The sequence below is a fragment of the Hypanus sabinus genome, chromosome 23 (genome assembly GCF_030144855.1).
Source record: "Hypanus sabinus isolate sHypSab1 chromosome 23, sHypSab1.hap1, whole genome shotgun sequence".
In the NCBI taxonomy this organism is placed as follows: Eukaryota; Metazoa; Chordata; class Chondrichthyes; order Myliobatiformes; family Dasyatidae; genus Hypanus; species Hypanus sabinus.
The window spans coordinates 1,451,948-1,479,381 of record NC_082728.1 but is presented as its reverse complement, the minus strand read 5'-3'; the positions used below and the strand labels follow the sequence as shown (position 1 = coordinate 1,479,381).

General features: G+C 47.6%; 1 protein-coding gene across 1 annotated transcript in view; it reads left to right on the top strand.

The window, feature by feature from the left end:
* The window catches only part of LOC132380339 (uncharacterized), a 103,325-nt gene that overhangs the window by 73,437 nt on the left and 2,454 nt on the right, over positions 1–27,434 (top strand). Inside the window, exon 3 of the mRNA XM_059949086.1 lies at positions 16,489–16,706. Coding sequence (XP_059805069.1) covers positions 16,489–16,706 — 218 coding nt within the window. The remainder of the gene's footprint in view (positions 1–16,488; positions 16,707–27,434) is intronic.

The following is a 27,434-nucleotide window of genomic DNA, read 5'->3' as shown; positions in this document are numbered from 1 at the left end:
CCCGTAGATACCAACATTTTAAAAATATCTGCCAGGGCCCCTGCAATTTCAACACTAGTTTCCTTCAAGGTCCAAGGGAGTACCCTGTCAGGTCCTGGGGACTTATCTACTCTGATTTGCCTCAAGATAGCAAACACCTCCTCCTCTTCAATCTTCATAGGTTGCATGACCTCACTACCTGTTTGCCTTATTTCCTTTGACTCCATGCTAGTTTCCTTAGTAAATATAGATGCAAAAAAAAACATTTCAGATCTCACACGAGGAAATCTGCAGATGCTGGAAATTCAAACAACACACACAAGATGCTGGTGGAACACAGCAGGCCAGGCAGCATCTATAAGAAAAAGCGCTGTCGACGTTTCGGGCCGAGACCCTTCGTCGGGTCTAACCGAAAGGAAAGATAGTAAGAGATTTGAAAGTAAGAGATTTCGGATCTCCCCCATCTCTTTTGGTTCCATCATAGCTGACCACTCTAATCTTCAAGAGGACCAATCTTATCCCTTACTACCTTTTTGCTCTTAATATACCTGTAGAAGCTCTTTGGATTATCTTTCACCTTGACTGTGAAAGCAACCTCATGTATTCTTTTAGCCCTCCTAATTTCTTTCTTAAGTATTTTTTGCACTTTTAATAATCCTCAAGCACCTTACTTACTCCGTTTCCTATACATGTCATACATCTCTCTCTTCTTCTTTATCAGTGTTCCAATATCCCTAGAGAACCAAGGTTCCTTATTCTTTGCCTTTAATCCTGACAGGAACTCTGCACTCTCAAAATTTCTCCTTGGGAAGGCCTCCCACTTACCAACGACATCCTTGACAGAGAACAACCTGTCCCAATCCACGCTTTTTAGATCCTTTCTCATTTCTTCAAATTTGACCTTTTTCCAGTTTGGAATCTCAACCCGATCTATCTTTATCCATGATCAAGTTGAAACTAATGGTGTTATGATCACTGGAACCAAAGTGTTCCCCTACACACTCTTCCGTCACCTGTCCTAACTCATTTTCTAATAGGAGATCTAATAATGCATCCTCTCTAATTGGTAACTCTATATATTGATTTAGAAAACTTTCCTAAAAGTTTTCCCTGTTACCTTTCCTGTTTCTCAGCTCCACCCACATGGCCTCGGTAGACAAGCCCTCTAATCTGTCCTGTCTGAGCACTACTGTAACATTTTCCCTGACTAGCAATGCCACCCCCCACCCTTCATTCCTCTGCCTCTATCACGTCTGAAACATCGGAACCCTGGAACATTGAGCTGCTAGTCCTGCCCCTCCTGTAGCCAAGTTTCACTAATGGCTATAATGTTGTAATTCCATGTGTCAATCCATGCTCTCAACTCGTCAGCCTTCCTCACAAGGGGTAAGTTTTTTTACGCAGAGAGTGGTGTGTGCGTGGAATGGGCTGCCGGCAGTGGTGGTGGAGGCGGAAACGATAGGGTCTTTTAAGAGACTCCTGGATGGCTACATGGAGCTCAGAAAAGTAGAGGGCTATGGGTAAAGCCTACATAGTTCTAAGGTAGGGACATGTTTGGCATAGCTTTGTGGGCCGAAGGGCCTGTATTGTGCTGTATGTTTCTATGTTTCTAAAGCATGACCTGGATATAGGGGAGCTTGATGATGGATATGGCTCTCCTGCGACAGCAATCCATATATGTGTGCTCAACAGTGGGGAGGGCTTTACATGTTGTAATATTAGGCAAATTGGAATGGAAGCAAGTCACTTCTCAGGCAGGAGTTCATATGTTTCATCACCGACCTCTCAAAGCAGAGATTTAGAATCATGTTTACCATCCCTGACAGATGTCATGAAATTTGTTCTATTGCAGCAGCAGTGCAGTGCAAGACATGAAAATTGCAATAAGAAATGTATAATAAAAATAAATAAGCATTGCAAAAGAGAGCAATATCGTGAGGCGATGTACATGGGGTCACTGTCCAATCTAGTGATGGGGTGTACATGGGGTCATCGTCCAATCTAGTGAGGGGGTGTACATGGGGTCATTGTCCAATATAATGAGGGTGTGTACATGTGGTAATTTTCTAATCAAAAATCTGATGGCTGAGGGGAAGAAGTTGTTCCTAAAGTATCAGAGTTTCACTTCCAGATGAGCTTAATGCCTTCTATACTTGATTGGACTATCAAAACATGGAGGAACCATCATGAGCTCCTACAGCTCCCGATGATCCTGCAATTCGAGGCCAATGTTCGAGCAGACTTCAGTGGGGTGAACCCATGAACAGCATCTGGCCCAGATGGGGTATCTGGCCAAGTACTAAAAACCTATGCTGGTCAATTGGCTGCAGTGTTCATGGAGCTCCTTAACCTCTTGCTTAGGTTGTCTGAGGTACACCTGCTTCACCAGGCTTCAATTATACCGGTGCTGATTAAGAATGTGGTAACCTATCTCAGTGACTATCGTAGAGTAGCTTTTACATCCACAGTAATGAAGTGCCTTGAGAAGTTGTTGATGAAATATATCAACTTTTACTTGAGAAGTGACTTTGATCTGCTCCAATTTGCCTACTGGCACAACTGGTCCACAGCAGATATCACCTCAATGGCTCTTCACTCACTCCTGGAACATCTGGACAGCAAAGATGCGTACATCAGGATGCTCTTTATCAACTACAGTTCAGCATTCAATACCATCATCCCCTCAAAACTAATCAATAACCTCCAAGACCTTGACCTCAATACCTTTTTATGCAATTGGATCCTCAATTTCCTTACTTGCAGACCCCACTCAGTTTGGATTGGCAACATCTCCTCCATGATCTACTCAGCTCAAGTGGACCACAAGGTTATGCGTTTATCCGCATGTTTTACTTGCTTTATACTTACGCCTGAGTGACTAAGTACGGCTCCAAAGCCATATTCAAGTTTGCTGATGACGCCAGTGTTGTAGACGGAATCAAAGGTGCTGACAAATCAGCATGTAGGAGGGAGATTGAAAATGTGGCTGAGTGGTGCCACAACAACAACTTCTCACTCAGTGTCAGCAAGACCAAGGAGTTGATTATTGACTTCAGGAGAAGGAAACCAGAGGTCCATGATCCAGTCCTCATCAGAGGATCAGAGATGGAGAAGGTTAGCAACTTTAAATTCCTCAGTATTATAATTTCCGATGATCTGTCCTGGGCCCAGCATGTTAGTGTAATTATGAAGAAAGCATGGCAGTACCTCTACTTCCTTAGGAATTTGCGAAGATTCATTCTAAAATTTTGACAAACTTCTATAGATGTGTAGTGGAGAGTATATTGACTGCTGCCTTACACCCTGGTATGGAAACACTTGAATGGAAATCCTACAAAAAGTCCATCATGGGTAAAGCTCACCCACCATTGAGCACATCTACGCAGAATGTTGTCACAGAAAAGCAACATCCATTATCAGGGACCCCCACCACCTAGGCCATGGTCTCTTATCGCTGTTACCATCAAGAATAAGGTACAGGAGCCTCAGGACTCACACTGCCAGGTTCAGGAACAGTTATTACCCTTCAACTATCAGACTTTTGAACCACAGGGGATAACTTCACTCAACTTCACTTGCCCCATCATTGTAATGTTCCCACAACCTATGGGCTCACTTTCAAAGACTCTTCTTCTCATGTTCTTGATATCTATTTCCTATTTATTTATTATTACTATATTTTTCTTTTTGTATTTGCACAGTTTGTTGTCTTTTGCACACTGGTTGAATGTCCAAGTTGGTGTGGTCTTTCATTGATTCTATTATGGATCTATTATGAAAATGAATCTCAGAGTTGTACAGTATATGGTGATATTTATTTACTTGGTGATGGGGTCTTTAATGATAGATACTGATTTTTGGGGCATTGTCTTTTGAAGATGTACTTGATGCTGGGAAGACCAGAACCTGTGACAGTGCAGGTTGAGTCTAGAAATCTCTTCTGCATTTTCAAGTCTTGTGCAGTTGCTTCTCATGCGAAATGGTGACAATGCTTTCCATGCCAAAGGGTCAGTGAAAAAGTTTCTGGCAGAATCTTGGTACGTGGAGAAGTTGTGAGATGTTATGCTTTCCCATGGTGTGGTTGGTCACACAAGGAGATGTATTTGTTTGAGTTAGCAAAGGATAGGGTAAACACATGGAAATGGCAGTTCATTCTCTGTCAGTGACCTCAGTGGAACAGTAAGAAAATATCAAGGCAGAAAGTTTTCTGGGACTGGGACCAGAAATCTCTGAGCTTCCAGGAACATTAGTTACTTTCCTAATGATAATAAAAAACATCAAACAAGCAATTAAAGCAGCACACAACATAATGAAGGGGATTGTTACTATAACAACTATATCTTGGCACAGTTAGAGTCCTGAGACAATTACTGAGTGAAGCAGGCCTCACAGACGCATACTGAAAGCAACAGATGCAGAATTTATCCAACACTCCACAATCATTAGCAGTTATTTAACCAATCCCCCAAATAGCACCACAACTAGAAAAGAACATAACTTTTAATAATCTCACACCCTCAGCCTCCCATACATGAGACTCAGATCTTTTTCCTTAAATCTCACCACATTTCTGTATCTAATGAAAGAAACAAACTGAAGCATGCTTCTTTTCATATAATTTTCTCAAACCCATCCCATCACACACTCCCGGGGTCAGACACAAAAAGATACTCCCTCTGTATCATGCCATCACAGACTTCCAGGGTCAGACACAGAGTGAAGCTCCCTCTACACCGTCCCACACACACTCCTGGGGTCAGACACACAGTGATGCTCTCTCCTCACCATCCCATCACTTGGAAATTTAAAATCACCTGTTGTAACAACCTTAGGTGTATGTCTCTTGCAACAGTCTGTGATATATCACAAAATTTGTTCCTCTAGATCCTGTAGACTATTGGGTGGTCTTAGAGACACACTAAGAGAGTTGTACCTTTCTTATTCCTCAATGCCACCCATAAAGCCTTCACGTCTCTTCTGTACAGGTCCCACCTTCACTGGAAGAGAGTCCAATGATCCAAAAATCTAACACCCACCCTCCTACACCAACTCAGTTGCCACAAATTAAACTGTATAATCTTCCCATTTCTGGCTCCACTAGCATGTGGCATATGTAGCAATCCTAATGTCACAACTCTAGAGGTCCTGCCTTTTAACTTGGCATCTAACTCCCTGAACTCACTTTGCAGAACCTTGTCACTCCTCCAACCTATGTCATTGGTACCAACATGGACCACAGCCTCTGGCTGTTCACCCTCCCACTTAAAAATGCTGAAAACTCGATCTGAGATATCCCAGACCTTGGAACCCAGGAGGCAACATACCATCCAGGAGCAAACATGAGGAAATCTGCAGATGCTGGAAATTCAAACTACACACACAAAATGCTGGTGGAACACAGCAGGCTAGGCAGCATCTATAAGGAGAAGCACTGTCAACATTTCGGGCCGAGACCCTTCATCAGGACTAACTGAAAGGAAAGATAGTAAGAGATTTGAAAGTAGTGGGGGGAGGGGGAAATGCAAAATGATAGGAGAAGACCGGAGGGGGTGGGATGAAGCTAAGAGCTGGAAAGGTCATTGGTGAAAGTGATACAGAGCTGGAGAAGGGAAAGGATCATGGGACGGGAGACCTCCAGAGAAAGAAAGGGGGAGGGGGAGAGGAAGCACAGGAGGGAGATGGAGAACAGGCAAACAACAAAATGTCAGGGATGGGGTAAGAAGGGGAGGAGGGGCATCCAGAAGTCTTGTTCTCATCTGCAGAACATCCTTTCTGTTCCCCTAACTAAAGAATCCCCTATCACCACAGCTTGCCTCTTCTTCCCCGTTCACTTCTGAGTCAGACTCAGTGCCAGAGGCCTGATTGCTGTGACTTTCCAATGCTAGATCATCCCACACAACAGTATCCAAAGTGTGTATTGATCACACGCTCCTCGGTCAGACATAGAGTGAAACTCCCTCCATATTGTCCCATCGCACACTCCCGGGGTCAGACACAGAGTGAAGCTCCCTCGACATCCTGTCGCAAGCTCCTGGGTCAGACACAAAGTGAAACTCCCTCTACACTGTCCCATCACACAACCCCAGGGTCAGACACAGAGTGAAGCTCCCTCTGCACTGTCTATATCACACAATCCCAGGGTCAGACACAGAGTGAAGCTCCCTCTACACTGTCTATATCACACAACCCCAGGGTCAGACACAGAGTGAAGCTCCCTCTGCACTGTCTATATCACACAATCCCAGGGTCAGACACAGAGTGAAGCTCCCTCTACACTGTCTATATCACACAACCCCAGGGTCAGACACAGAGTGAAGCTCCCTCTACACTGTCCCATCACACAACCCCAGGGTCAGACACAGAGTGAAGCTCCCTCTACACTGTCTATATCACACAATCCCAGGGTCAGACACAGAGTGAAACTCCCTCTACACTGTCCCATCACACATTCCCAGGGACAGACACAGAGTGAAGCTCCCTCAACATCCAATCGCAAGCTCCTGGGTCAGACACAGAGTGAAGCTCCCTCTACACTGTCCCATCACACAACCCCAGGGTCAGACACAGAGTGAAGCTCCCTCTTCACTGTCTATATCACACAATCCCAGGGTCAGACACAGAGTGAAACTCCCTCTACACTGTCCCATCACACATTCCCAGGGTCAGACACAGAGTGAAATTCCCTCCATATTGTCCCCTCACACATTCCCAGGGTCAGACAGAGAGTGAAGCTCCCTCTACACTGTCCCATCCACAACCCCAGGGTCAGACACAGAGTGAAGCTCCCTCTACACTGTCTATATCACACAATCCCAGGGTCAGACACAGAGTGAAACTCCCTCAACATCCAATCGCAAGCTCCTGGGTCAGACACAGAGTGAAGCTCCCTCTACACTGTCCCATCACACACTCCCGGGGTCAGACACAGAGTGAAGCTCCCTCAACATCCTGTCGCAAGCTCCTGGGTCAGACACAAAGTGAAACTCCCTCTACACTGTCCCATCACACACTCCCGGGGTCAGACACAGAGTGAAGCTCCCTCAACATCCTGTCGCAAGCTCCTGGGTCAGACACAAAGTGAAACTCCCTCTTCACTGTCCCGTCACACAATCCCAGGGTCAGACTCAGAGTGGAGCTGTTCTGATTGCGCTGGGAGAAATCGGGGAAAAACTACTTTATGAAGGTCTTGAATTGCTTGGAAATTGGTTTCCAACGTCCCTTGAACTTCTAAGTGAGCAGCTGGTTTAGAGTGGAAGCTTCGTTTGGAGTTTTTCTGCCAGTTTGGACGGGGTTCGTTGACGGCTTCGAACTGCATAGCACCCAGCTGTGGCCGCTGGCTACTCGCCAGGAAGCAGTTTCGCTCCCAAAACCGGAGGCAAACGACGTTGTTTGTCCCCACTGACATCGGGGCAACCTCCTTCCATCTCTATCGTCAGGATTCTCGTTCGGTGTTGGAGCTGAACCGGCGTTTGAGACGTCTCGACCTCTCACGGCCTGGAAGTTTCTACAGGACTAACGGAGCCTTTCCTGGCGTTGGAATTTCTGGCACGGAGCCAGCAAGGTACTGTCGAGTACAAACTTTTCCTGCCAGTTACTCAACTCACTCCGAGACTTTATAACCAGCACCACCGTGTCATTCTCGATTCGGACACATAAGTAACATGCCGGACCAGTCTGCAGGGAGTTGCAGGCCTTTGGGGAGTTATGCAAAGGCGGCTGCCTCTCCGGCCTCGGACAACGCCCTGTTTCGGACGGTGAAAGTTGAACGCGGGGTGCAATGTATTTTGCGAACTGGAACTACCCTGGAAAAGTGCGCGGAGGCCATGGAGGACTTGTTGGGGAGAGATGGTGTTTTGGCCGCTGAGAAGGAGTTCGGGAAGGCGGTGTTTCACCTGAGGAATGATGAGTTGGTGCATCGGGCCCTCAGTAGAGGGATCACAGTGGAGAACATCTTTTTACAGATGGAGCTAGTGACAGCTCCCACACAACGCATCGTCCTCAGTCACGTACAGCCTTTCATCCCCAACGAGGACCTGCTTCCCGCATTGGCCCGCTTGGGGCAAGTACGGTCAGAGATAACTGCCATCAGGCACAAATTCAGGAGGCGCACCCTCCCGACCGTAATCTCTTTCCGGCGACAGGTATTCATGAAACTGGAAAGGGAGGATGAAGTTGAGGGCCGGTTTACTGTCCGGCACGAGGGGGTAGATTATCAGGTGTATTGGAGCTCTGAGCGCCCACGGTGCCATGCGTGCGGGGAGGTGGGGCACTTTCGGAGGGACTGTCCTAGCACCTGAAAACCCAGGGAGTCCACTTCAGGAACTTGTGCCCCAGCTACCTCTGCCCCTGATCCCATCCCTGCTCCTACACCTGTGCCGACACCTGCTCCTGCTCCTGCCCCTATCTCTAACCCTGTCCCTGCTCCTACCCCTGTGGTTCAGGCGGGTGATCCTGGGGCTACATGCGGGGAGGTTCAGGCGAGGGACAGGGTGGAGTCTGTGCGGGGCAAGAAAGCGAGGAAGAAGTCGAAACACGTGAAGAAGTCGGCCCCCGAGACCGCAGAGCTCACGCCCATTTGCCCTGAGGTGGTGAGGGAGGCTCAGGGAAGCGTATGGTTGGACGGGGCGATAGAAGCGGAGAGTACCGCGCTGTCGGTGAATTCCGCACCTGTGTGCTCCTCCGGCTTGAAGAGGAGATGGGATTGTTCCCCCAAGAGGGCAGAGAATGCAGATGAGGGGGAGTCCCAGAAAGGGGTGGGGATCCGGGTGGGAGTTGTGTCTAACCCTGAATTCCCAGATGTAGACACCAGTCCTGTGGTGGGTGGTGTGGTTGTGCATGAAGCTAGTGCTGGGCCTGTTTGCACGCCTAAGACAGACCTGGAGCCCTCCACCCAGGACTTAGCAGTAAGCGCCTCCCTGGAGGCAACTGTATTAAGTAGTACAGGTGGAGAGGAGACCAGGCTCTCTCACAGTCAGCATCAGGCTGCCAGTGAATCCATTGGACCAGAGCTGCTGGGGTCCCCTTCATGCCTGTCTCCTGGGGAGGGTGATGTAACCTGCATGCCGACCCCATCAACTAATGGCCTGCAGGGAGTCCCTTGGGATTTTCCCTCCATCGTCGCAACTGTGGGTAAGACTGCTGCGACGGTGGAGCGGGAAGGTATAGGGGAGGTACCCGCTGTGCAGTGTAGGTTACGGGGCAGCCACCTTATACACCACATGAGGAGGATGGTGGGGGATCTGTCTGCAGTGAGGGGTTGGAGGGGGATTCATTTGATAGCGAGACAATGGACATCCTCACCCCTCCAGAGAAGTCCCCATTGATACCTGTGGAGGAGATCAGAGAGTTTATTCACTCCTCCGTTGGTGCAAAGCATCGGCCTAAACTAGCCTCGCTTCGCTGGCCTAGCATGCCGAGGCTGGTGAAGTCCCTGAGGGTCATCCTCAGACGGAAGGGGAAGGGGAAGAGGAATGCTGTGTCAGGGAATGACAGGTGGCAGCTGAAATCCTTCCTGGATGACCTGGTGCGGGACATCAGGATGAAAAGCAGCCTCGCTCCTTCGGGAGATGGTGGGTCACAGGGTAGCGATGGTAGCAGTCGGGCCCGGAAAGCAAAGGATATTCTCGGTTTTCTTCGGGAGAGTGCGGCTGAGGGCGCCATCGCTCTCAGTGGGAAGGGGACTGGTGCTGAGGCCTAGTGTGCTCCCGACATGAAGCTTACCATAGCTAGTCTCAATGCGAACGGTAGCAGGGGCTCTCCCCGCAGGTATAACAATCTCTCAGTCCTCAGGGACGGGAGATAAGCGGTGAGTTTCCTGCAGGAAACCCATACCACCCCGGGGGACGAGTCCGCTTGGCTCCTGGAGTGGCAGGGCGGGGTCTACATGAGTCACCTTAGCTCCAACTCTAGTGGGGTGGCGATCCTGTTGGCCCCAACCTTCCGGCCAGAAATCGTAGGAGTCCAAGATGTTGTGCCCGGCCGTCTGCTCCACCTGGCTGTGCGCCTGGATGGAGTACCATTACATTTTATCAACGTTTACGCTCCGAGGCGCGGGGTGATGCAGACGCGCCTATTCTGTCAGCTGTCCACCTTGCTGAGTTCCATCGATCCGGGGGACTGCGTCATCCTCGGGGGAGACTTCAACTGTACCCTCGAGGTGGAGGACCGCTTGGGCCTCCAACGCGACCCAGCATCGGCGAAAAAGTTAAAGGAGCTAGTCGGCTCCTTTGACTTGGTGGACAGCTGGCGGAATCTTCACCCCGACTCTAGCGCCTTCTTCAGAAGATCTAGAGGGGGGGTTCCGGATAGACCGCCTGTATATCTCTCGGGCTTATGTCTCCCGCGTGTTGGCATCCTCCATGTGGCCGGTGTCGTGCTCGGATCATCACCTTGTGTGGATGGAATTTACTCCTCTGCACCCTCGGGTGGGGTCTGGGTATTGGCACTTTAACAACCGGCTGCTGGAGGACAGCCGATTCCAAGATTTATTCCGAGCGTTCTGGGCCACCTGGAGAGGGAGACGGAGAGAGTTTAGCTCCCTATGGCTGTGGTGGGATGTGGGCAAGGCCCACATCCGGTTTTTATGTCGGGAGTACATGAGGGGTTCGACAAAGAGGCGGGGCTCTGAGATTGAGCGGCTTGAGAGAGCGTTGCTTGACCTAGAGTCCCGTCTTGGTTCGACCGGTGGAGACCATCAAACGTGGCAGGAATACCAGGAGAAGGACGCACTCAGGAATCTGCAGCTTCAGCAGTCCCGTGGTGCGTATGTGAGGTCGCGGATCCAAATGCTGCAAGATTTGGACCGCGGCTCACCCTTCTTCTACTCGTTGGAGAAGTGGCGGGGACTTCAAAAGCAGCTGGTGGAGCTACTGGCTGCTGATGGCTCCTCCATCACGAATCCTGATGAAATTATCAGAGAAGTCCACACTTTCTATCGGTCCTTATTCTCACCGGATCCGTCAAATGCGGGGGCGTGCAGTGAGGTCTGGGAAGATTTGCCAAAGGTCAGCCCAGATGACACAGCGCGTCTGGACGCCTCCCTGACTGGGGAGGAGCTGTCTGCTGCCCTTCGGCAACTCCGGAGGGGTAAATCCCCTGGCTTAGATGGTCTGAGTGTGGAGTTTTATCAGGCTTTTTGGGATGTCTTGGGGGTCGATTACAGCCTTGTTGTAGGGGAGAGCCTAGCCACCGGGGAATTGCCCCTCTCATGGCGGAGAGCTGTCATGGTCCTGCTGCCCAAGAAGGGAGACCTTCGCCTGCTAAAGAACTGGCGCCCGGTCTCCCTCTTGTGCGCGGACTACAAGATCTTCGCCCGGGCAATGGCCAACCGTCTTGGTTCAGTACTGAGACAGGTGATTCATCCTGACCAATCTTACACTGTTCCGGGGCGCTCCATCCAGGACAATGTCCACCTAGTACGGGACCTGATCCACCTGCACCAGGAGACTGGGTCCCGGGCGCTCCATCCAGGACAATGTCCACCTAGTACAGGACCTGATCCACCTGCACCAGGAGACTGGGTCCCGGGCCACTCCATCCAGGACAATGTCCACCTAGTACGGGACCTGATCCACCTGCACCAGGAGACTGGGTCCCGGGCCGCTCCATCCAGGACAATGTCCACCTAGTACGGGACCTGATCCACCTGCACCAGGAGACTGGGTCCCGGGCCGCTCCATCCAGGACAATGTCCACCTAGTACGGGACCTGATCCACCTGCAGCAGGAGACTGGGTCCCGGGCCGCTCCATCCAGGACAATGTCCACCCAGTACGGGACCTGATCCACCTGCACCAGGAGACTGGGTCCCGGGCCGCTCCATCGAGGACAATGTCCACCTATTACGGGACCTGATCCACCTGCAGCAGGAGACTGGGTCCCGGGCCACTCCATCCAGGACAATGTCCACCTAGTACGGGACCTGATCCACCTGCACCAGGAGACTGGGTCCCGGGCCGCTCCATCCAGGACAATGTCCACCTAGTACGGGACCTGATCCACCTGCAGCAGGAGACTGGGTCCCGGGCCGCTCCATCCAGGACAATGTCCACCCAGTACGGGACCTGATCCACCTGCACCAGGAGACTGGGTCCCGGGCCACTCCATCCAGGACAATGTCCACCTAGTACGGGACCTGATCCACCTGCACCAGGAGACTGGGTCCCGGGCCGCTCCATCCAGGACAATGTCCACCTAGTACGGGACCTGATCCACCTGCAGCAGGAGACTGGGTCCCGGGCCGCTCCATCCAGGACAATGTCCACCCAGTACGGGACCTGATCCACCTGCACCAGGAGACTGGGTCCCGGGCCACTCCATCCAGGACAATGTCCACCTAGTACGGGACCTGATCCACCTGCACCAGGAGACTGGGTCCCCGGCAGCACTTCTTTCTTTTGACCAGGAGAAGGCGTTTGACCGGGTAGACCACAGTTTCCTGGTGGGCACTCTGCAGGCCTTTGGGCTTGGCCAACACTTTGTGGCCCGAGATCGGCTCCTATACTCTGCCGCAGAATGCCTTGTTAAGATCAATGGTTCACTGAGAGCGCCCATTCCCTTCAGGAGAGGAGTACGTCAGGGGTGCCCCATGTCTGGTCAATTGTACGCAATCTGTGTTGAGCCATTCCTAAGCCTCCTACGGCGAAGGCTGACAGGTCTGGTTCTGCGTGAACCGGACATGGAGGTCGTCCTCTCGGCCTACGCCGATGATGTACTCCTCAGGCTGACAGATCCCAATGACCTGCGGAAGATGCACGAGTGCCAAGATGTTTTCTCGGCGGCATCCTCCTCCAGGATCAACTGGGCGAAATGTTCCGGATTCTTAGTGGGTCAGTGGCAGGTGGACTCCCTGCCGGAGGAAATGAGAGCTTTTGAGTGGAGTACTAGGTGTCTCCTCTATCTGGGAGTCTACCTGAGTCCTTCTGGGGAGACCTGGCTGGCGAACTGGCAGGACCTGGAGACGAAAGTCATGGCCCGGCTGGGGCGCTGGTCAGGCCTTTTCAGGGTGCTTTCCTATCGAGGCAGGGTGGTGGTCATAAACCAGCTGGTGGCCTCCGTGTTGTGGTATCGGATGGTCACCTTGGCCCCTCCTGCCCCGTTTGTTGCAAGACAGCAGAGGAAGTTAGTGGACTTCTTCTGGGGCAACAGGAAACACTGGGTCTCTGCAGCGGTCTTGAGTCTCCCAGTGGGAGAGGGCGGACAGTCGCTGGTGTGCGTTCGAACGCAACTGGCGGCTCTCCACCTCAGGACTCTGCAGAGATTCCTGGACGCCGAGCACCCTCCCAGGTGGCACATTTTGGTGACTTTCTTCCTCCGGAGGGGCTGCTGTCTTCACGAAGACATGCGGCTACCACCAGCGGGCGTCAGCCGTACTGCTTTGCGGAGTCTGTCCGGCTTCTATCAGGACCTACTGAGAGTCTGGAACATGGTCGCCTCAGGCCGGGAATCCCCTCCTCAGGCGGAGGGTGGGGTACTGGCTGACCCTTGCCCTACCTCACTGGCTGTCGGTGCGGCTCAATTGTGTGGACCGACTCAGGCCGAGCTGCTGGTCGGGCCCAGACCCCGCAATCTTCTCCGGGAGCCGTGTCCACACAACTTGAGCCGTCTCTCATCGATACCCACAGTCCCATTCAGGGATGCAAGTAGGAGGTATCTGTATGGGCTGCTACTCCACATCCTCCACTTCCTTGCCCTTGTCCACCGTCCCGACACGCCATGGCGGTCGGTCCTTCCACCCAGAGGTGAGGAGGGTCCCCACTGGAAGTCCCTTTATGCCGGGGTTCTTCCCATGCACCTGGGGGATCTCGGCTGGAGGGTACTGCATAGGGCAGTGCCCTGCAATAAGTTTTTCAGTTTGTACATGGACTTCCCACCCGCATGCCACTTCTGCGGGCTGGAGGAGACCGTGTACCACATGTACATGGAGTGTGTGAGGCTGCAGCCTCTTTTTGCATATTTGCGTGGGCTGCTTCTCGCCTTCTGGCTGCATTTTAGTCCCACCCTGTTTATATATGGTCATCCAGTAAGGAAGGGGGCATGGAGGGATGAGGATGTCCTAGTCAACTTGCTCCTGGGGCTGGCGAAATCCACCATCCGTGGGTCTTGGAAACGGGTGGCGGGAGGATCTCCCCGGGCAGACTGCCAGGCGATGTTTAGGGGGTATGTTCGTGCCCGGGTAACTATTGAAAAAGAACACGCGCAGTCCACAGCGGCCTTGGAGGAGTTTCGAGACCGTTGGGCTCCACGGGGTGTAAATGCCATCGTGGATGGGGATGGCAACATTCTGGTGTAATGTCTATTGTCTATTTGTAGTGCAGTAATTGTGTTTGCCACTGTTTTGTATATATTGTATAGTACTGATATTTGTAATAAAGGATTTTGTAATAATAAAAAAAAGGGTCAGTCACAGAGTGAAGCTCCCTCAACGCTGTCCCATCACACAATCCCTAGGTCAGACACAGTGAAGCTCCCTCTGCACTGTTCCATTAGATACAAAGGAACTGCATGTATTTCTCTCTCTCTCTTTCTCCCTCTTCCTCTCCCTCTCCCTCTCCCTCACACTCTCCCTCCCCCCTCTCTCTCTCTCTCTCTCACTCATGATTCTGTCTTCTTCTACTACAAAGTGCTTTTTCTTTACATTTTTTCTTCACCTTTCCTGCCTATCCCCTCCCTGCTTCCCCTCCCCCACCCCTTGATCTTTCCCCTTACTGGTTTTTCACCTGGCACTGACCAGCCTTCTCCTTCCCACTCTCCCCCAACCTTCTTTATAGGGCCCCTGCACCCTCTCTCTTCAGTCCTGACACAGGGTTTCGGCCCGAAACGTTGACTCCTCGTTTCCACGGATGCTGCCGGACCTGTTGAGTTCCTGCAGTGTGTTGCATGTATCAGAGTGTGTGTGATGGTCAGGTTGGATACTGCAGAGGGTTTGTGGACTCGGGATTAAACTCAATGTTCTCTATTGTTGTCTATTGTTCGCCATGGTAATAGGGTTAAATGTTTGATGAAGAATCTCCAGTTTCAGCTTTGTGACATGCTCTCTCTGAGCTGACTGCTCACACCTGATGATTGATACACAGGTTCATTTTTCATTAAAAAGTTTATCGTCACAAACAGAATTAGTTGGGGAAGAGCAGGGGTGGGTGGTAGTATCGCTGTCCTGTCTGTGACTGGTGGGTATCCACAGGGGTGGGTGATGGGGATCCAGTGACCAGTGGGTATGCACAGGGGTGGGTGATGGGGATCCAGTGACCGGTGGGTATCCACAGGGGTGGGTGTTGGGGATCCAGTGTTGGTGGGAGATGGGGATCCAGTGACTGGTGGGGATCCACAGGGATGGGTTTGGGGATCCAGTGCTGGTGGGTGATGGGGATCCAGTGACCGGTGGGTATGCACAGGGGTGGGAGATGGGGATCCAGTGACTGGTGGGGATCCACAGGGATGGGTTTGGGGATCCAATGCTGGTGGGAGATGGGGATCCAGTGACCGGTGGGTATCCACAGGGGTGGGTGTTGGGGATCCAGTGTTGGTGGGAGATGGGGGTCCAGTGACTGGTGGGTATCCACAGGGGTTGGGGATGGGGGTCCAGTGACTGGTGGGGATCCACAGGGGTGGGTGTTGGGGATCCGGTGTTGGTGGGAGATGGGGATCCAGTGACTGGTGGGGATCCACAGGGGTGGGTGTTGGGGATCCGGTGTTGGTGGGAGATGGGGATCCAGGAGCCAGGTGGGCCCAGTGGGCTGCCCTCTGTCCTCAGGCTTAGGACATGCTTCGCTGTCTTTAGGCAGTTTTTCATTAAAATGGGCTCCATGCTGGTCTCAAAAGGGGATGTTGCAGTAACACAGAATTTTTCAGGGACAAACAAAGACACTGTGCCCACTTTTGTTACCCCTGAAACACCCTCAGTAATTCAGGTCCTCAGCTCTGTGCTGTTTGAGGGAGCTTGCAGTTTGCCACATCGCAACAGTGCACTGTAGAAGTGTGTTATTGACTGTAATATGCTGTGGGATGTTCTGAGGCTACTGCTATAGAAGAGCGAGACATTTCTTTATCTGAACATCCTTGGCATCATTCATTGAACATAGAGCTCTGCAACACTGTCAGGCCCTGCAGCCCACGATGTTACACCTACTCCAGTATCAATCTAACCCATAGACCTTCATTTTTCTATCATCCATGTGCCTACCTAAGAGTTTTTTAAATGTCCCTATGTATCTGCCTCTACCATCTCTTTCAAACGTTCCAGTTGCACATGATTGTGATGTGTTGTCCTTTTACTGATTACAGTCAAATGCAATGGTTCATTTCCATCCTTGTGTTTGGTGTCAGTTGGGTTTGCATGCCCTAATAATTATGGCTGCTGATGGGGTGATTGTCATTTAAATAAGTGGGCTTCGTTGAGATGGAGACAGGAACATTAGAATCTAGTGCAACAGAATCTGAGACACATTTGACAGTCCCTGTGGAATTGCAGAGTTATTAGTTGCTGACTCCTCGTGTATTGTTACTCCCACAGGCAACCGTCCAGGAGCAAGTGACAAGATACAAAACACCCAGCCATCAGCTCAGCATCATTTTGGGAACAATGACTGCCATCCTTGGAGAAACTTGGACCAAACTACCCCAAGGAAAAGTGTCTCTGCTGACGACAATTTGTCTCAGCTGGTGCGGAAGGAGCAGCAGACACTGCTGAGCCGGATTGGAAAAGGCAGGAGGAAGACGAGGCGCAAACATGTGAGTGGCAGCAGATGCTCCCTGTCAGAAATGTCACTGAGTTCCAGAGGGAGTGTTACTGAAATTACTTTTCAGTCAATCTATCATTCGCTTTACTCACATTTGGTAAAACGCAGGACTTTAGGGAGTCAGCATGGCTTTATGCAGGGCAAATTGTATCCTATTGACTTGATTATGGTTTTTTAGGAGGTGACCAAGGTGATTGATGAGGGTTGGACAGTGGATATTGTCTACATAGACTTTCATAAGGCACTTGATCAGGTCCCTCATGGTGGACTGACCCACAAAATTTAAATGCATAAGGTCCACACTAACTTGGTAGATTGGATTCAAAATTGATTCCAATAGTGGATAGTGGTGGACGGGTGTTATTCTGACAGAGCACTGTGATCTATGTTCTGCAGGGTTCAGTGTTGTTTGTGATATAAATGTTATAAAGCTAACAAGCAAAAATATGGAGGGGCTGAAAAATTGGTGAAGCTGAAAATAGTGAAGAAGAATGTGAAAAATTACAGCAGCATGTAAACCAGTTGCAGATATGGATGGAGAAATGGTCAATGGAGTTTAATCCAGACCAGTGTGAGGTGTTGCAATTTGAGAGGTAAATTTATTCAGCAGGTGGCAAGATCCTTAAGAGCACTGATGTACAAAAGGATCGTAGGATCCAAGTCTACAGCTCCATGAAGGTAGGAAAACTCGTAGAGAAGGTGGTAAAGATGGGACGTGTGGCATACTTATCTTCATCACTCATTGCGTGACTATAAGAATCAGGAGGTTATAGTGGAGCAGCATTTGGAGTATTGTGTGCAGTTCACCCCATTTGGTATGGGGGGGGGGGCTACTGCTCAGGATCGAAAGAAGCTGCAGAAGGTTGTAAATCTAGTCAGCTCCATATTGGGTACTAGCCTACAAAGTACCCAAGACACCTTCAAGGAGTGGTGTCTTGGAAAGGCAGCGTCCGTCATTAAGGACTCCTAGCACCAAGGCATGCCCTTTTCTCACTGTTACCATCAGGAAGGAGGTACAGAAGCCTGAAGGCACACAGTCAGCGATTCAGGAGCAGCTTCTTCCCCTCTGCCATCGGATTCCTAAATGGACATTGAACCCATGAACGCTACCTCACTTTAAAAATATATATTATTTCTGTTTTTTGCATGATTTTTAATCTATTCAAGATGCATATACTGTAATTGATCTACTTATTTATTATTATTGTTATTTTATTTTTTTCTTCTTCTATATTGTGTATTGCATTGCACTGCTGCTGCATGTTGGTGATAATAAACCTGATTCTGATTCTAAATCGGATTTTAGGAAGGATGTGGAGCATTTGAAGAAGGATGCAAAAGAGATTATTTATGTTATTTAGTTAGTGATTCAGTATGAAGTAGGCCTTTCTGGCATTTCAAGCCACGTCACCCCAACAAGCTCATAACCCTGATTAACCCTAACCTCACCATGGGACAATTAACCCACCCAGTATGCCATTGGACAGTGAGAGGAAGCTGGATCACTGGGGAAAACCATGCATTCCACAGCAACCACATACAAATTGAACTCAGAACTCTGGAACGCCCCGAGCTATAATAGCATCACGCTGACAGCCGTGCTGCCATGCACCCATATTAGAGAGTATTAGCCATAAGGAGAGACTGGACATGCTTGGATTGTTTTTTCTGGAACTGCAGAGGCTGAGGGGAGACCTGATAGGCTACAGCAGGATACAGATCAGGTGTGCTGATGTGTTGCTGTGGAGAAGTGACAAAGTCAGGGTGAGAGGACTAAACCAAAGGCTGAAGCGGTACTGGAGCCCAGCGATGGCCTAGAGCAGGCATGGGCAAACTACGGCCTGTGGGCCATATGCTGCCCGTTAAGCTTTTTAATTTGGCCCGCAGAACTTGATGAAATTATATTAATTAACCTTGTTAACGTTTTTTCCCTGCAATTCTGGCGTTTTCCCAATAGATGACGCACTCTATATACATTGAACTTTGTTGAGGTGCAGCGTATTACTCCACATTTGCGCTTTACTCTTTGTTCGGCTCGACCTATTTGTATGAACAGGCATTCAGCGTCATGAACATCAACAAAGCCAGCCACAGATCCAAGTTAACTGACCAACACCTCAGATCCATCCTGAGAATCGCCACAACAAAACTAAATCCAGACTTTGATGCGCTGGCTAAAAAGGGAGACCAACAACACTGTTCCCACTGAAATTAAAAATATGTTTCTTCATTGCGTTATGTAAAAAATGCATTTGAAAATATTTTTTTCAATAAGCCTTACATGTTACATGTCATTTCTGTTAAGTGATGGACATGAGTAGTGCGCAGGTGCACGTACGTTCTCAAAATAAAAAATGCGCTCCAGATCAAATAACGCACTCCACATACTGGCACGCTGTCATTGTTCTGTCTTTGTGCTGGTCGTTGTTGAGTTTTGGCACAGGGGACAATTGAATAAGAAGGAGCAGGACAGGTAGACCTGCATCTCCTACCGTTTTTGAAATAAAGACAGTCAGGAGGAGAGTGATGATGATAATATCCTGAAGGATAACAGAATTTTCAGTGCTTTAAAATAATAACTGTTACTATTAAAAAAGCTGTATTTTATTCATTTAATTTTCAGTGTTTTAAAAGTCATTTCAATAAATAGCTAAATACCATGGGACTTCAAAGACAGATATTTTGTTGTAATGCATTTGTTCATTTTCAATTGAAATTAAAGCACATGTTTTCTACATATCCCATGATATTTTATTTTCTCTTATGAGGTGTATTACCAAAACACTCCATCCATCTGCTCCTGGTCCGGCCCCCCTGTCAAATTTTAGAATCCTTTGTGGCCCACAAGTCAAAAAGTTTGCCCACCCCTGGTCTAGGCCCAAAACGTTGACTGCTCGTTTCTACGGATGCTGCCCGACCTGCTGAGTTCCTCCAACTTGAAGCTGTACTGGAGCCCACCCCTGGCCTAGAGGAAACAGATGGCAAACAGGCTGTCTTCAGTCTAAAACAGAGTCAACATTTCAGTCAACTAACTGATTGCTTTGTTTTTGCTTCACTCAGCCCTTTCCCACTTGTGATATTTTTGTAATTTTCTAAAATGGCAAATGAATAAAGATAAAGTTGTGAGAAGTGATCATGAGGAGAAAGGAAATGGCCGAGGAATAATAGATAGTTGTCTATCTGACTGGAGGCCTGAGACTAGTGGAGTGCTGCAGGCATTGGTGCTGGGTCTGTTGTTGTTTGTCATCTATATCAATGATCTGGATGATAATATGGTTAACTGGATCAGCAAATTTGTGGATGATACCGAGGTTGGGGGTGCAGTGGACAGTGAGGAAGGCTATCATGACCTGCATACGGATCTGGATTAGCCAGAACAATGCGCTGAAAAATGGCAGATGGAATTTAATGCAGACAAGTGCAAGGTATTGCACCTTGGGAGGACAAGTAAGGATAAGTGAATGGTAGGGCACCGAGGAGTATGGTAAAATAAAGGGATCCGGGAATGCAAATCCTTAATTCCATGAAAGTAACATCACAAGTAAATAGGGCCATTAAGAGAACTTTTGGCACATTGGGTTTCATAAGTCTAAGTACTGTGTACAGGACTTGGGGTGTTATGCTGAAATTGTATAAGACATTAGTGAGGCCTAATTGGAGGATTGTGTGCAGCTTTGGGCACCTACCTACAGGAAAGATGGAAATAACATTGAAATAATGCAGAGAAAATTTACAAAGATGTTGCTGGAACTTGAGGACCTAAGTTATAGGGAAAGATTGAGTAGGTTAGGACTTTAATCCCTGGAGTGTAGGAGAATGAGGGGAGATTTGATAGAGGTTATCAAAATTATGCTGTGTAATGAACCTGAGGCGATTAGGGAGCTTTAGGTAATGGAACCACTTGGAAGTAGTGATCATAAAATAATTGAGTTCAGTTTCAAATTTGAAAAGGAGAAGCTGGTATAAGGTGTATCGATATTTCAGTGGAACAAAGGAAATTACAGTGGTATGAGAGAGGAACTGGCCCAAATTGATTGGAAAAGTAAGCTAGATGGAGGGACGGTAGAGCAGAATTGGATGAAATTCCTACAAGAAATAAGGAAAGTGCAGGAAAAATATATTCCAAGAAAAAAGAAAATCATGAATGGAAAAATGGCACAAATGTGGCTAATGAGAGAGGTTAAGGCTAAAATAAAAGTAAAAGAGTGGCGTACAAGGAAGCAAAAATTAGTGGGAAAACTAAGGACTGGATGACTTTTAAAAACTTACAGAAGGAAACTGAGAAAGTCATTCGGAAAGAAAAGATGAATTATGAAAAGAAGTTGGCAATTAACGTAAAAAAAGGATAGTAAGAGTTTTTTAAATATATGAAGAGTAAAAGAGTGACACGGGTAGATTTCAGATCGATTGAAAATGATGCTGGAGATATAATAATGGGTAACAAAGAGATGGCAGAAGAACTAAATGAGTATTTTGCATCAGTCTTCACAGTGAAAGACATTAGCAACATACCTGATAGCCAGAGGTCTCAGAGAATAGAATTAGGTACAGTGAAGATTACTAGAGAGAAAGCGCTTGGGAAGCTAAATGGACTAAGGATAGATAAGTCTCCCGGACTGCATAAGGTGCACCCACAGGTTCCGAAGGAGGTGGCTTTGGAGATTGTGGAGGCATTGGAAATGATCTTCCAGGAATCAATAGACTCTGGCATGATTCCGGAGGACTGGAAGGTCACAAGTGTAGTTCCACTGTTTAAGAACGGAGGAAGGCAGCAGAAAGAAAATTACAGACCTATTAGTCTAACATTGGTAGTTTGAAAGTTATTGGAGTCGATCCTCAAGGATGAGATTATGAATTACCTTGAGGTGCATGTCAAAATAGGCCCAAGCCAGCATGGTTTCATGAAGGGAAGATCCTGCCTCACCAATCTATTGGAATTTTTTGAGGTAATCTCAAATAAGATTGACAAGGGAGAGGCTCCGGATGTTGTGTATTTGGATTTTCAAAAGGCCTTTGATAAGGTGCCGCATAAGAGGCTGCTTAATAAGATAAGAGTCCATGGAATTACAGGAAAGATATTGGAATGAGTGGAGCATTGGCTGATAGGCAGAAAGCAAAGAGTGGGAATACTGGGATCCTATTCTGGTTGGTTGCTGGTCACTAGTGGTTTTCTGCAGGGGTCGGTGTTGGGACCTCTTCTTTTTACACTGTATATGGATGATTTAGATTATGGATTAAATGGTTTTGTGGCTAAGTTTGTGGATGACACCAAGATAGGTGGAGGAGTAGGAAGTGTTGAAGAAATGGAAAGGTTACAGAGAGACTTGGTCAGTTTCGGAGAGTGGGCAAAGAAATGGCAGATGAGATACAATGTTGAGAAATGTATGGTTGTACATTTTGGAAGAAGAAACAATCGGGCAGATTATTATTTAGATGGGGGGGAAAAATTCAAAAATCGGAAGTGCAAAGGGACTTGGGGGTCCTAGTGCAGGATACCCTAAAGTTTAACCACCAGGTTGGATCAGCAGTAAGGAAAGCGAATGCTGTGTTGGCATTCATTTCAAGAGGAATAGTGTATAAGAGTAAGGAGGTGTTGATGAGGCTCTATGGGGCACTGGTGAGACCTCATATGGAATACTGTGTGCAGTTTTGGGCCCCCTATCTTAGAAGGGATGAACTGATGTTGGAGAGAGTTCAGAGAGGATTTACGAGGATGATTCCTGGAATGTAGGGGCTAACATATGAGGAGTGTTTGTCGGCTCTTGGACTGTATTCATTAGAGTATAGAAGAATGAGAGGGGATCTCATAGAAACATTTCAAATGTTGAAAGGGTTGGACAGAGTGGATAAGGAAAGGCAGTTTCCCTTGGTGGATGAGTCCAGGACAAGAGGCCACAGTCGGAGAATTAGAGGGTACCCATTTAAAACAGAGATGAGGAGAAATTTTTTAGCTAGAGAGTCATGGATTTATGGAATTCATTGCCACATACAGCTGTGGAGGCCCAATCATTGAGGGTGTTAAGGAGGAGATTGATAGGTATCTAATTAGTCAGGGTATCAAGGGATACGGGGAAAAAGCCGGAAATTGGAACTAGATGGGAGAATAGTTTAGCTCATGGTGGAGTGGCGGAGCAGACTCGATGGGTTGAATGGCCTACTTCTGCTCCTTTGTCTTGTGATCTTGTGATCTTATAAAGCTTCAGCATTATCTCCTTGCTTTTATATTCTATTCTCCTTGAAATAAATGCCAACATTGCTTTTGCATTCTTTACCACAGACTCAATCTGTAAATTAACCATCCGGTAGTCATGCACGAAGACTCCTAAGTCCTGCTGCACCTGCGAAGTTAGAACCTTCTCCCCATTTAGATAGTAGTCTGCACTATTATTTCTTTTACCAAAATGCATTATCATACATTTTCCAACACTGTATTCCATCTGCCACTTTTTTGCCCATTCTTCCAATTTGTCCAAGTCCTTCTGCAATCGCATTGCTTCCTCAGCACTACCTGCCCCTCTATCTTAATATCATCTTCAAACTTTGTCACAAAGCCATCAATTCCATCATCTAAATTATTGACAATGTGAAAAGCAGCAGTCCCAATACTGACCCTGAGGAATACCACTCATAACCAGCAGCCAACCAGAAAAAGCCCCTTTTATTCCCACTCGTTGCCTGCTGCCTGTCAGCCATTCCTCTATCCATGCCAGTATCTTTCCTGTAATGCCACGGGGTTTTATCTTGTCAAGCAGCCTCTTGTGAGGCACCTTATCAAATGCCTTCTGAAAATCTAAGTAAATGACATCCACTGCCTCTTCTTTGTCCATTCTGCTTGTTACTTCCTCAAAGAACTCTAACAAATTTGTCAGGCAAGATTTCCCTTTACAGAAACCATGATGACTTTGACTTATTTTATTATTAGTCTCCAAGTACCCTGAAACCTCATCCATAGTAATGGACTCCCAACACTTTCCCAGCCACTGAGATTAAGCTAACTGGCCTATAATTTCCATTCTTTTGCCTTCCTCCTGTTTTAATGAGTGGAGTGACATTTGCAATTTTCCAGTCCTCTGGAACCATCCTAGAATCAAGTGATTCTTGAAAGATCATGACCAATGCATATGTTATCTCTTCAGTAACCTCTCTCAGGACTCTGGGATGTAGTTCATCTGGCCCAGGTGACTTACCCACCTCTAGACTTTTCAGTTTGCCTAGCACTTTTTCCTTTGTAAAAGCGGCACTCATTCCTGCTTCCTGAGGGATTCCTAGGAGGTGAATGTTCTGGTTATTATCTTCCAGACTGGTCTTTACAGATATGGGAGAGTGTGAGCCCATTAATAAAAAAAGATGGGAGAGAGAATAGGGAACTGCTGACCTATCAGTAGCAGGGAAAATGCTGCTCTCTAATACAGATGTCTTCAACACTAATGTGCTGTTAAAGTGGGTCACCTCACTTTTATCCGTGTAACCCTCTCACCTCATCCTAGTCACTTTGGAGTCTCTTTGGTTTGTGTCTGTGCCTGATCCAGCCTGGGTCTGTGTAAAGGAATATCACTCAGGTAGCAGCAGTCACTCTGAGTGGAGTCACAGGAACACTGGTTTGCAGTGTCAGTAGGAAGGTGTTTGCTGGGAGAGGATTGACAGGCCAGCACGGTGATTGATGTGTGTGATTGTAAACAAACGATAGCAAAGGGATGGTGCTGACGTCAATATCTTTGCCACTGGAGTGAGTGCACAGCAGCTCCGAGCCATATCTGTGGGGAATGAACACTGACGGTTCAATTGAATTGACTTTATTTCTTACATCCTTCACATACATGAGGAGTAAAAATCTTTACATTACATCTCTATCTAAGTGTGCCACGTGCAATCATAGTAATTTATAATAAATAGAACAGTCAATGTAATATAGAGTACACTCAAGTCAGTGTTAGTTCATCAGTGGAAGAAGGTGTCGATAGACAATAGACAGTAGGTGCAGGAGTTGTCCATTTGGCCCTTCTAGCTAGCACCGCCATTCACTGTGATCATGGCTGATCGTACACAATCAGTACCCCATTCCTGCCCTCTCCCCATATCCCTTGACCCCGCTATCTATAAGAGCTCTATCTAACTCTCTCTTGAAAGCATCCAGAGACATGGCCTCCACTGCCTTCTGGGGCAGAGCATTCCACATATCCACCACTCTCTGGGTGAAAAAGATTTTTCTGCATCTCTGTTCTAAATGGCCTACCCCTTATTCTTAAACTGTGGCCTCTAGTTCTGGACTCACCCATCAGCGGGAACATGCTTCCTGCCTCCAGCATGTCCAATTCCTTAATAATCTTATGTTTCAATCAGATCCCCTCTCATTCTTCTAAATTCCAGTGTATACAAGCCCAATCGCTCCAATCTTTCAACATATGACAGTCCTGCCATTCTGGGAATTAACCTTGTGAACCTACGCTGCACTCCCTCAATAGCAAGAATGTCCTTCCTCAAATTTGGAGACCAAAACTGCACATAATACTCCAGGTGAGGTCTCACCTCTTTACTCCTATACTCAATTCCTCTTGTTATAAAAGCCAGCATGCTATTAGCTTTCTTCACTGCCTGCTGTACCTGCATGCTTGCTTTCATTGACTGATGTACAAGAACACCTAGATCTCGTTGTACTTCCCCTTTCCCTAACTTGACTCCATTTAGATAGTAATTTGTCTTCCTGTTCTTGCCACTGAAGTGAATAATCTCACACTTATCCACATTAAACTACATCTGCCATACATTTGCCCACTCACCTAGCCTGTCCAAGTCACCCTACATTCTCATAACATCCTCCTGACATTTCACACTGCCACCCAGCTTTGTGTTGTCAGCAAATCTACTAATGTTACTTTTAATCCCTTCATCTAAATCATTAATGTATATTGTAAACAGCTGTGGTCCCAGCACCGAACCTTGCGGTACCCCACTGGTCACAGCCTGCCATTCCGAAAGGGACCCGTTAATCGCTACTGTTTGTTTCCTGTCAGCCAGCCAATTTTCAATCCATGTCAGTACTCTGCCCCCAATACCATGTGCCCTAATTTTGCCCACTAATCTCCTATGTGGAACTTAATCAAAAGCTTTCTGAAAGTCCAGGTACACTATATCCACTGGCTCTCCCTTGTCCATTTTCATAGTTACATCCTCAAAAAATTCCAGAAGATTAGTCAAGCATGATTTTCCCTTCATAAATCCATGCTGACTCGGACTGATCCTTCTACTGCTATCCAAATGTGTCGTAATATCCTCTTTTATAATTGGTTCCAGCATTTTTCCCACCACTGACGTCAGGCTAACGGGTCTATAATTCCCTGTTTTCTCTCTTCCTCCTTTCTTGAAAAGTGGGACAACATTAGCCACCCTCCAATCCGCAGGAACTGTTCCTGAATCTATAGAACATTGGAAAATGATTACCAATATATCCACGATTTCTAGAGCCATCTCCTTAAGTACTCTGGGATGCAGACCATCAGGTCCCAGGGACTTATCAGCCTTCAGACTCAACAGTCTATCCAACACCGTTTCTTGCCTAATATAAATTTCCTTCAGTTCATCCTTTACCCTAGTTCCTTTGGCCACTATTACATCTGGGAGATTGTTTGTGTCTTCCCTAGTGAAGACAGATCCAAAGTACCTGTTCAACTCGTCTGTCATTTCCTTGTTCCCCATAATAAATTCACCTGTTTCTGTCTTCAATGGCCCAATTTTGGTCTTAACTATTTTTTTGATATTCACATACCTAAAGAAGCTTTTACTATCCTCCTTTATATTCTTGGCTAGTTTACCTTCGTACCTCATTTTTTCTCGGCGTATTGCCTTTTTTGTTATCTTCTGTTGCTCTTTAGAAACTTCCCAGTCCTCTGGTTTCCTGCTCATCTTTGCTATGTTATACTTCTCTTTTATTTTTACACTGTCCTTTACTTTCCTCGTCAGCCACGGCATCCCCTTACTCCCCTTAGGATCTTTCTTCCTCTTTGGAATGAACCGATCCTGCACCTTCTGCATTATTCCCAGAAATACCTGCCATTTTTGTTCCACTGTCTTCCCTGCTAGTGTTTTGTTCCATTGAACTTTGGCCAGATCCTCCCTCATAGCTCCATAGTTCCCTTTGTTCAGCTGTAATACTGACACATCCGATTTTCCCTTCTCCTTCTGTCCCAGAGTCCTGGTGGAAGAAGCTGTCCTGGCTTTTATGCTGCAGTACCGCTTCCTGGATGGTAGCAGCTGGAATAGATTGTGGTTGGAAAGGCTTGGGTCTCTGATGATCCTACGGGCCCTTTTTACAAACCTATCCTTGTAAATATCCTGAATCATGGGAAGTTCACAACTACTGATGCAGTGGGCTGTCAGCAACATTCTCTGCAGAATCCTGTGATTGAGGTTCCCAAGGACAAGAGAGTTCACCCTCTGATCTTGATTTTCATAGCACAGTTTAGGCCCTTTGGCCCACTTTCCTGATGAAATATCCAGTTAGCCATGTTACATTCAGTCTGTGATTATATAACCAGAGTGTAGAAAAACCAGTTTCCGATCAAGCTCCCTGGTAGAGAATGTGAAATGATTGGGACAGTGATCAGAATTCCCATCTGTGAGTGGGAGTGATAATCTGGAATATCAGATCCTGGTGAGTGACCCCACACATCCTTCTGGAATTTCCCCAGTGTATTATTTCATAGAAGTTAGAGGCTGGTGAGCC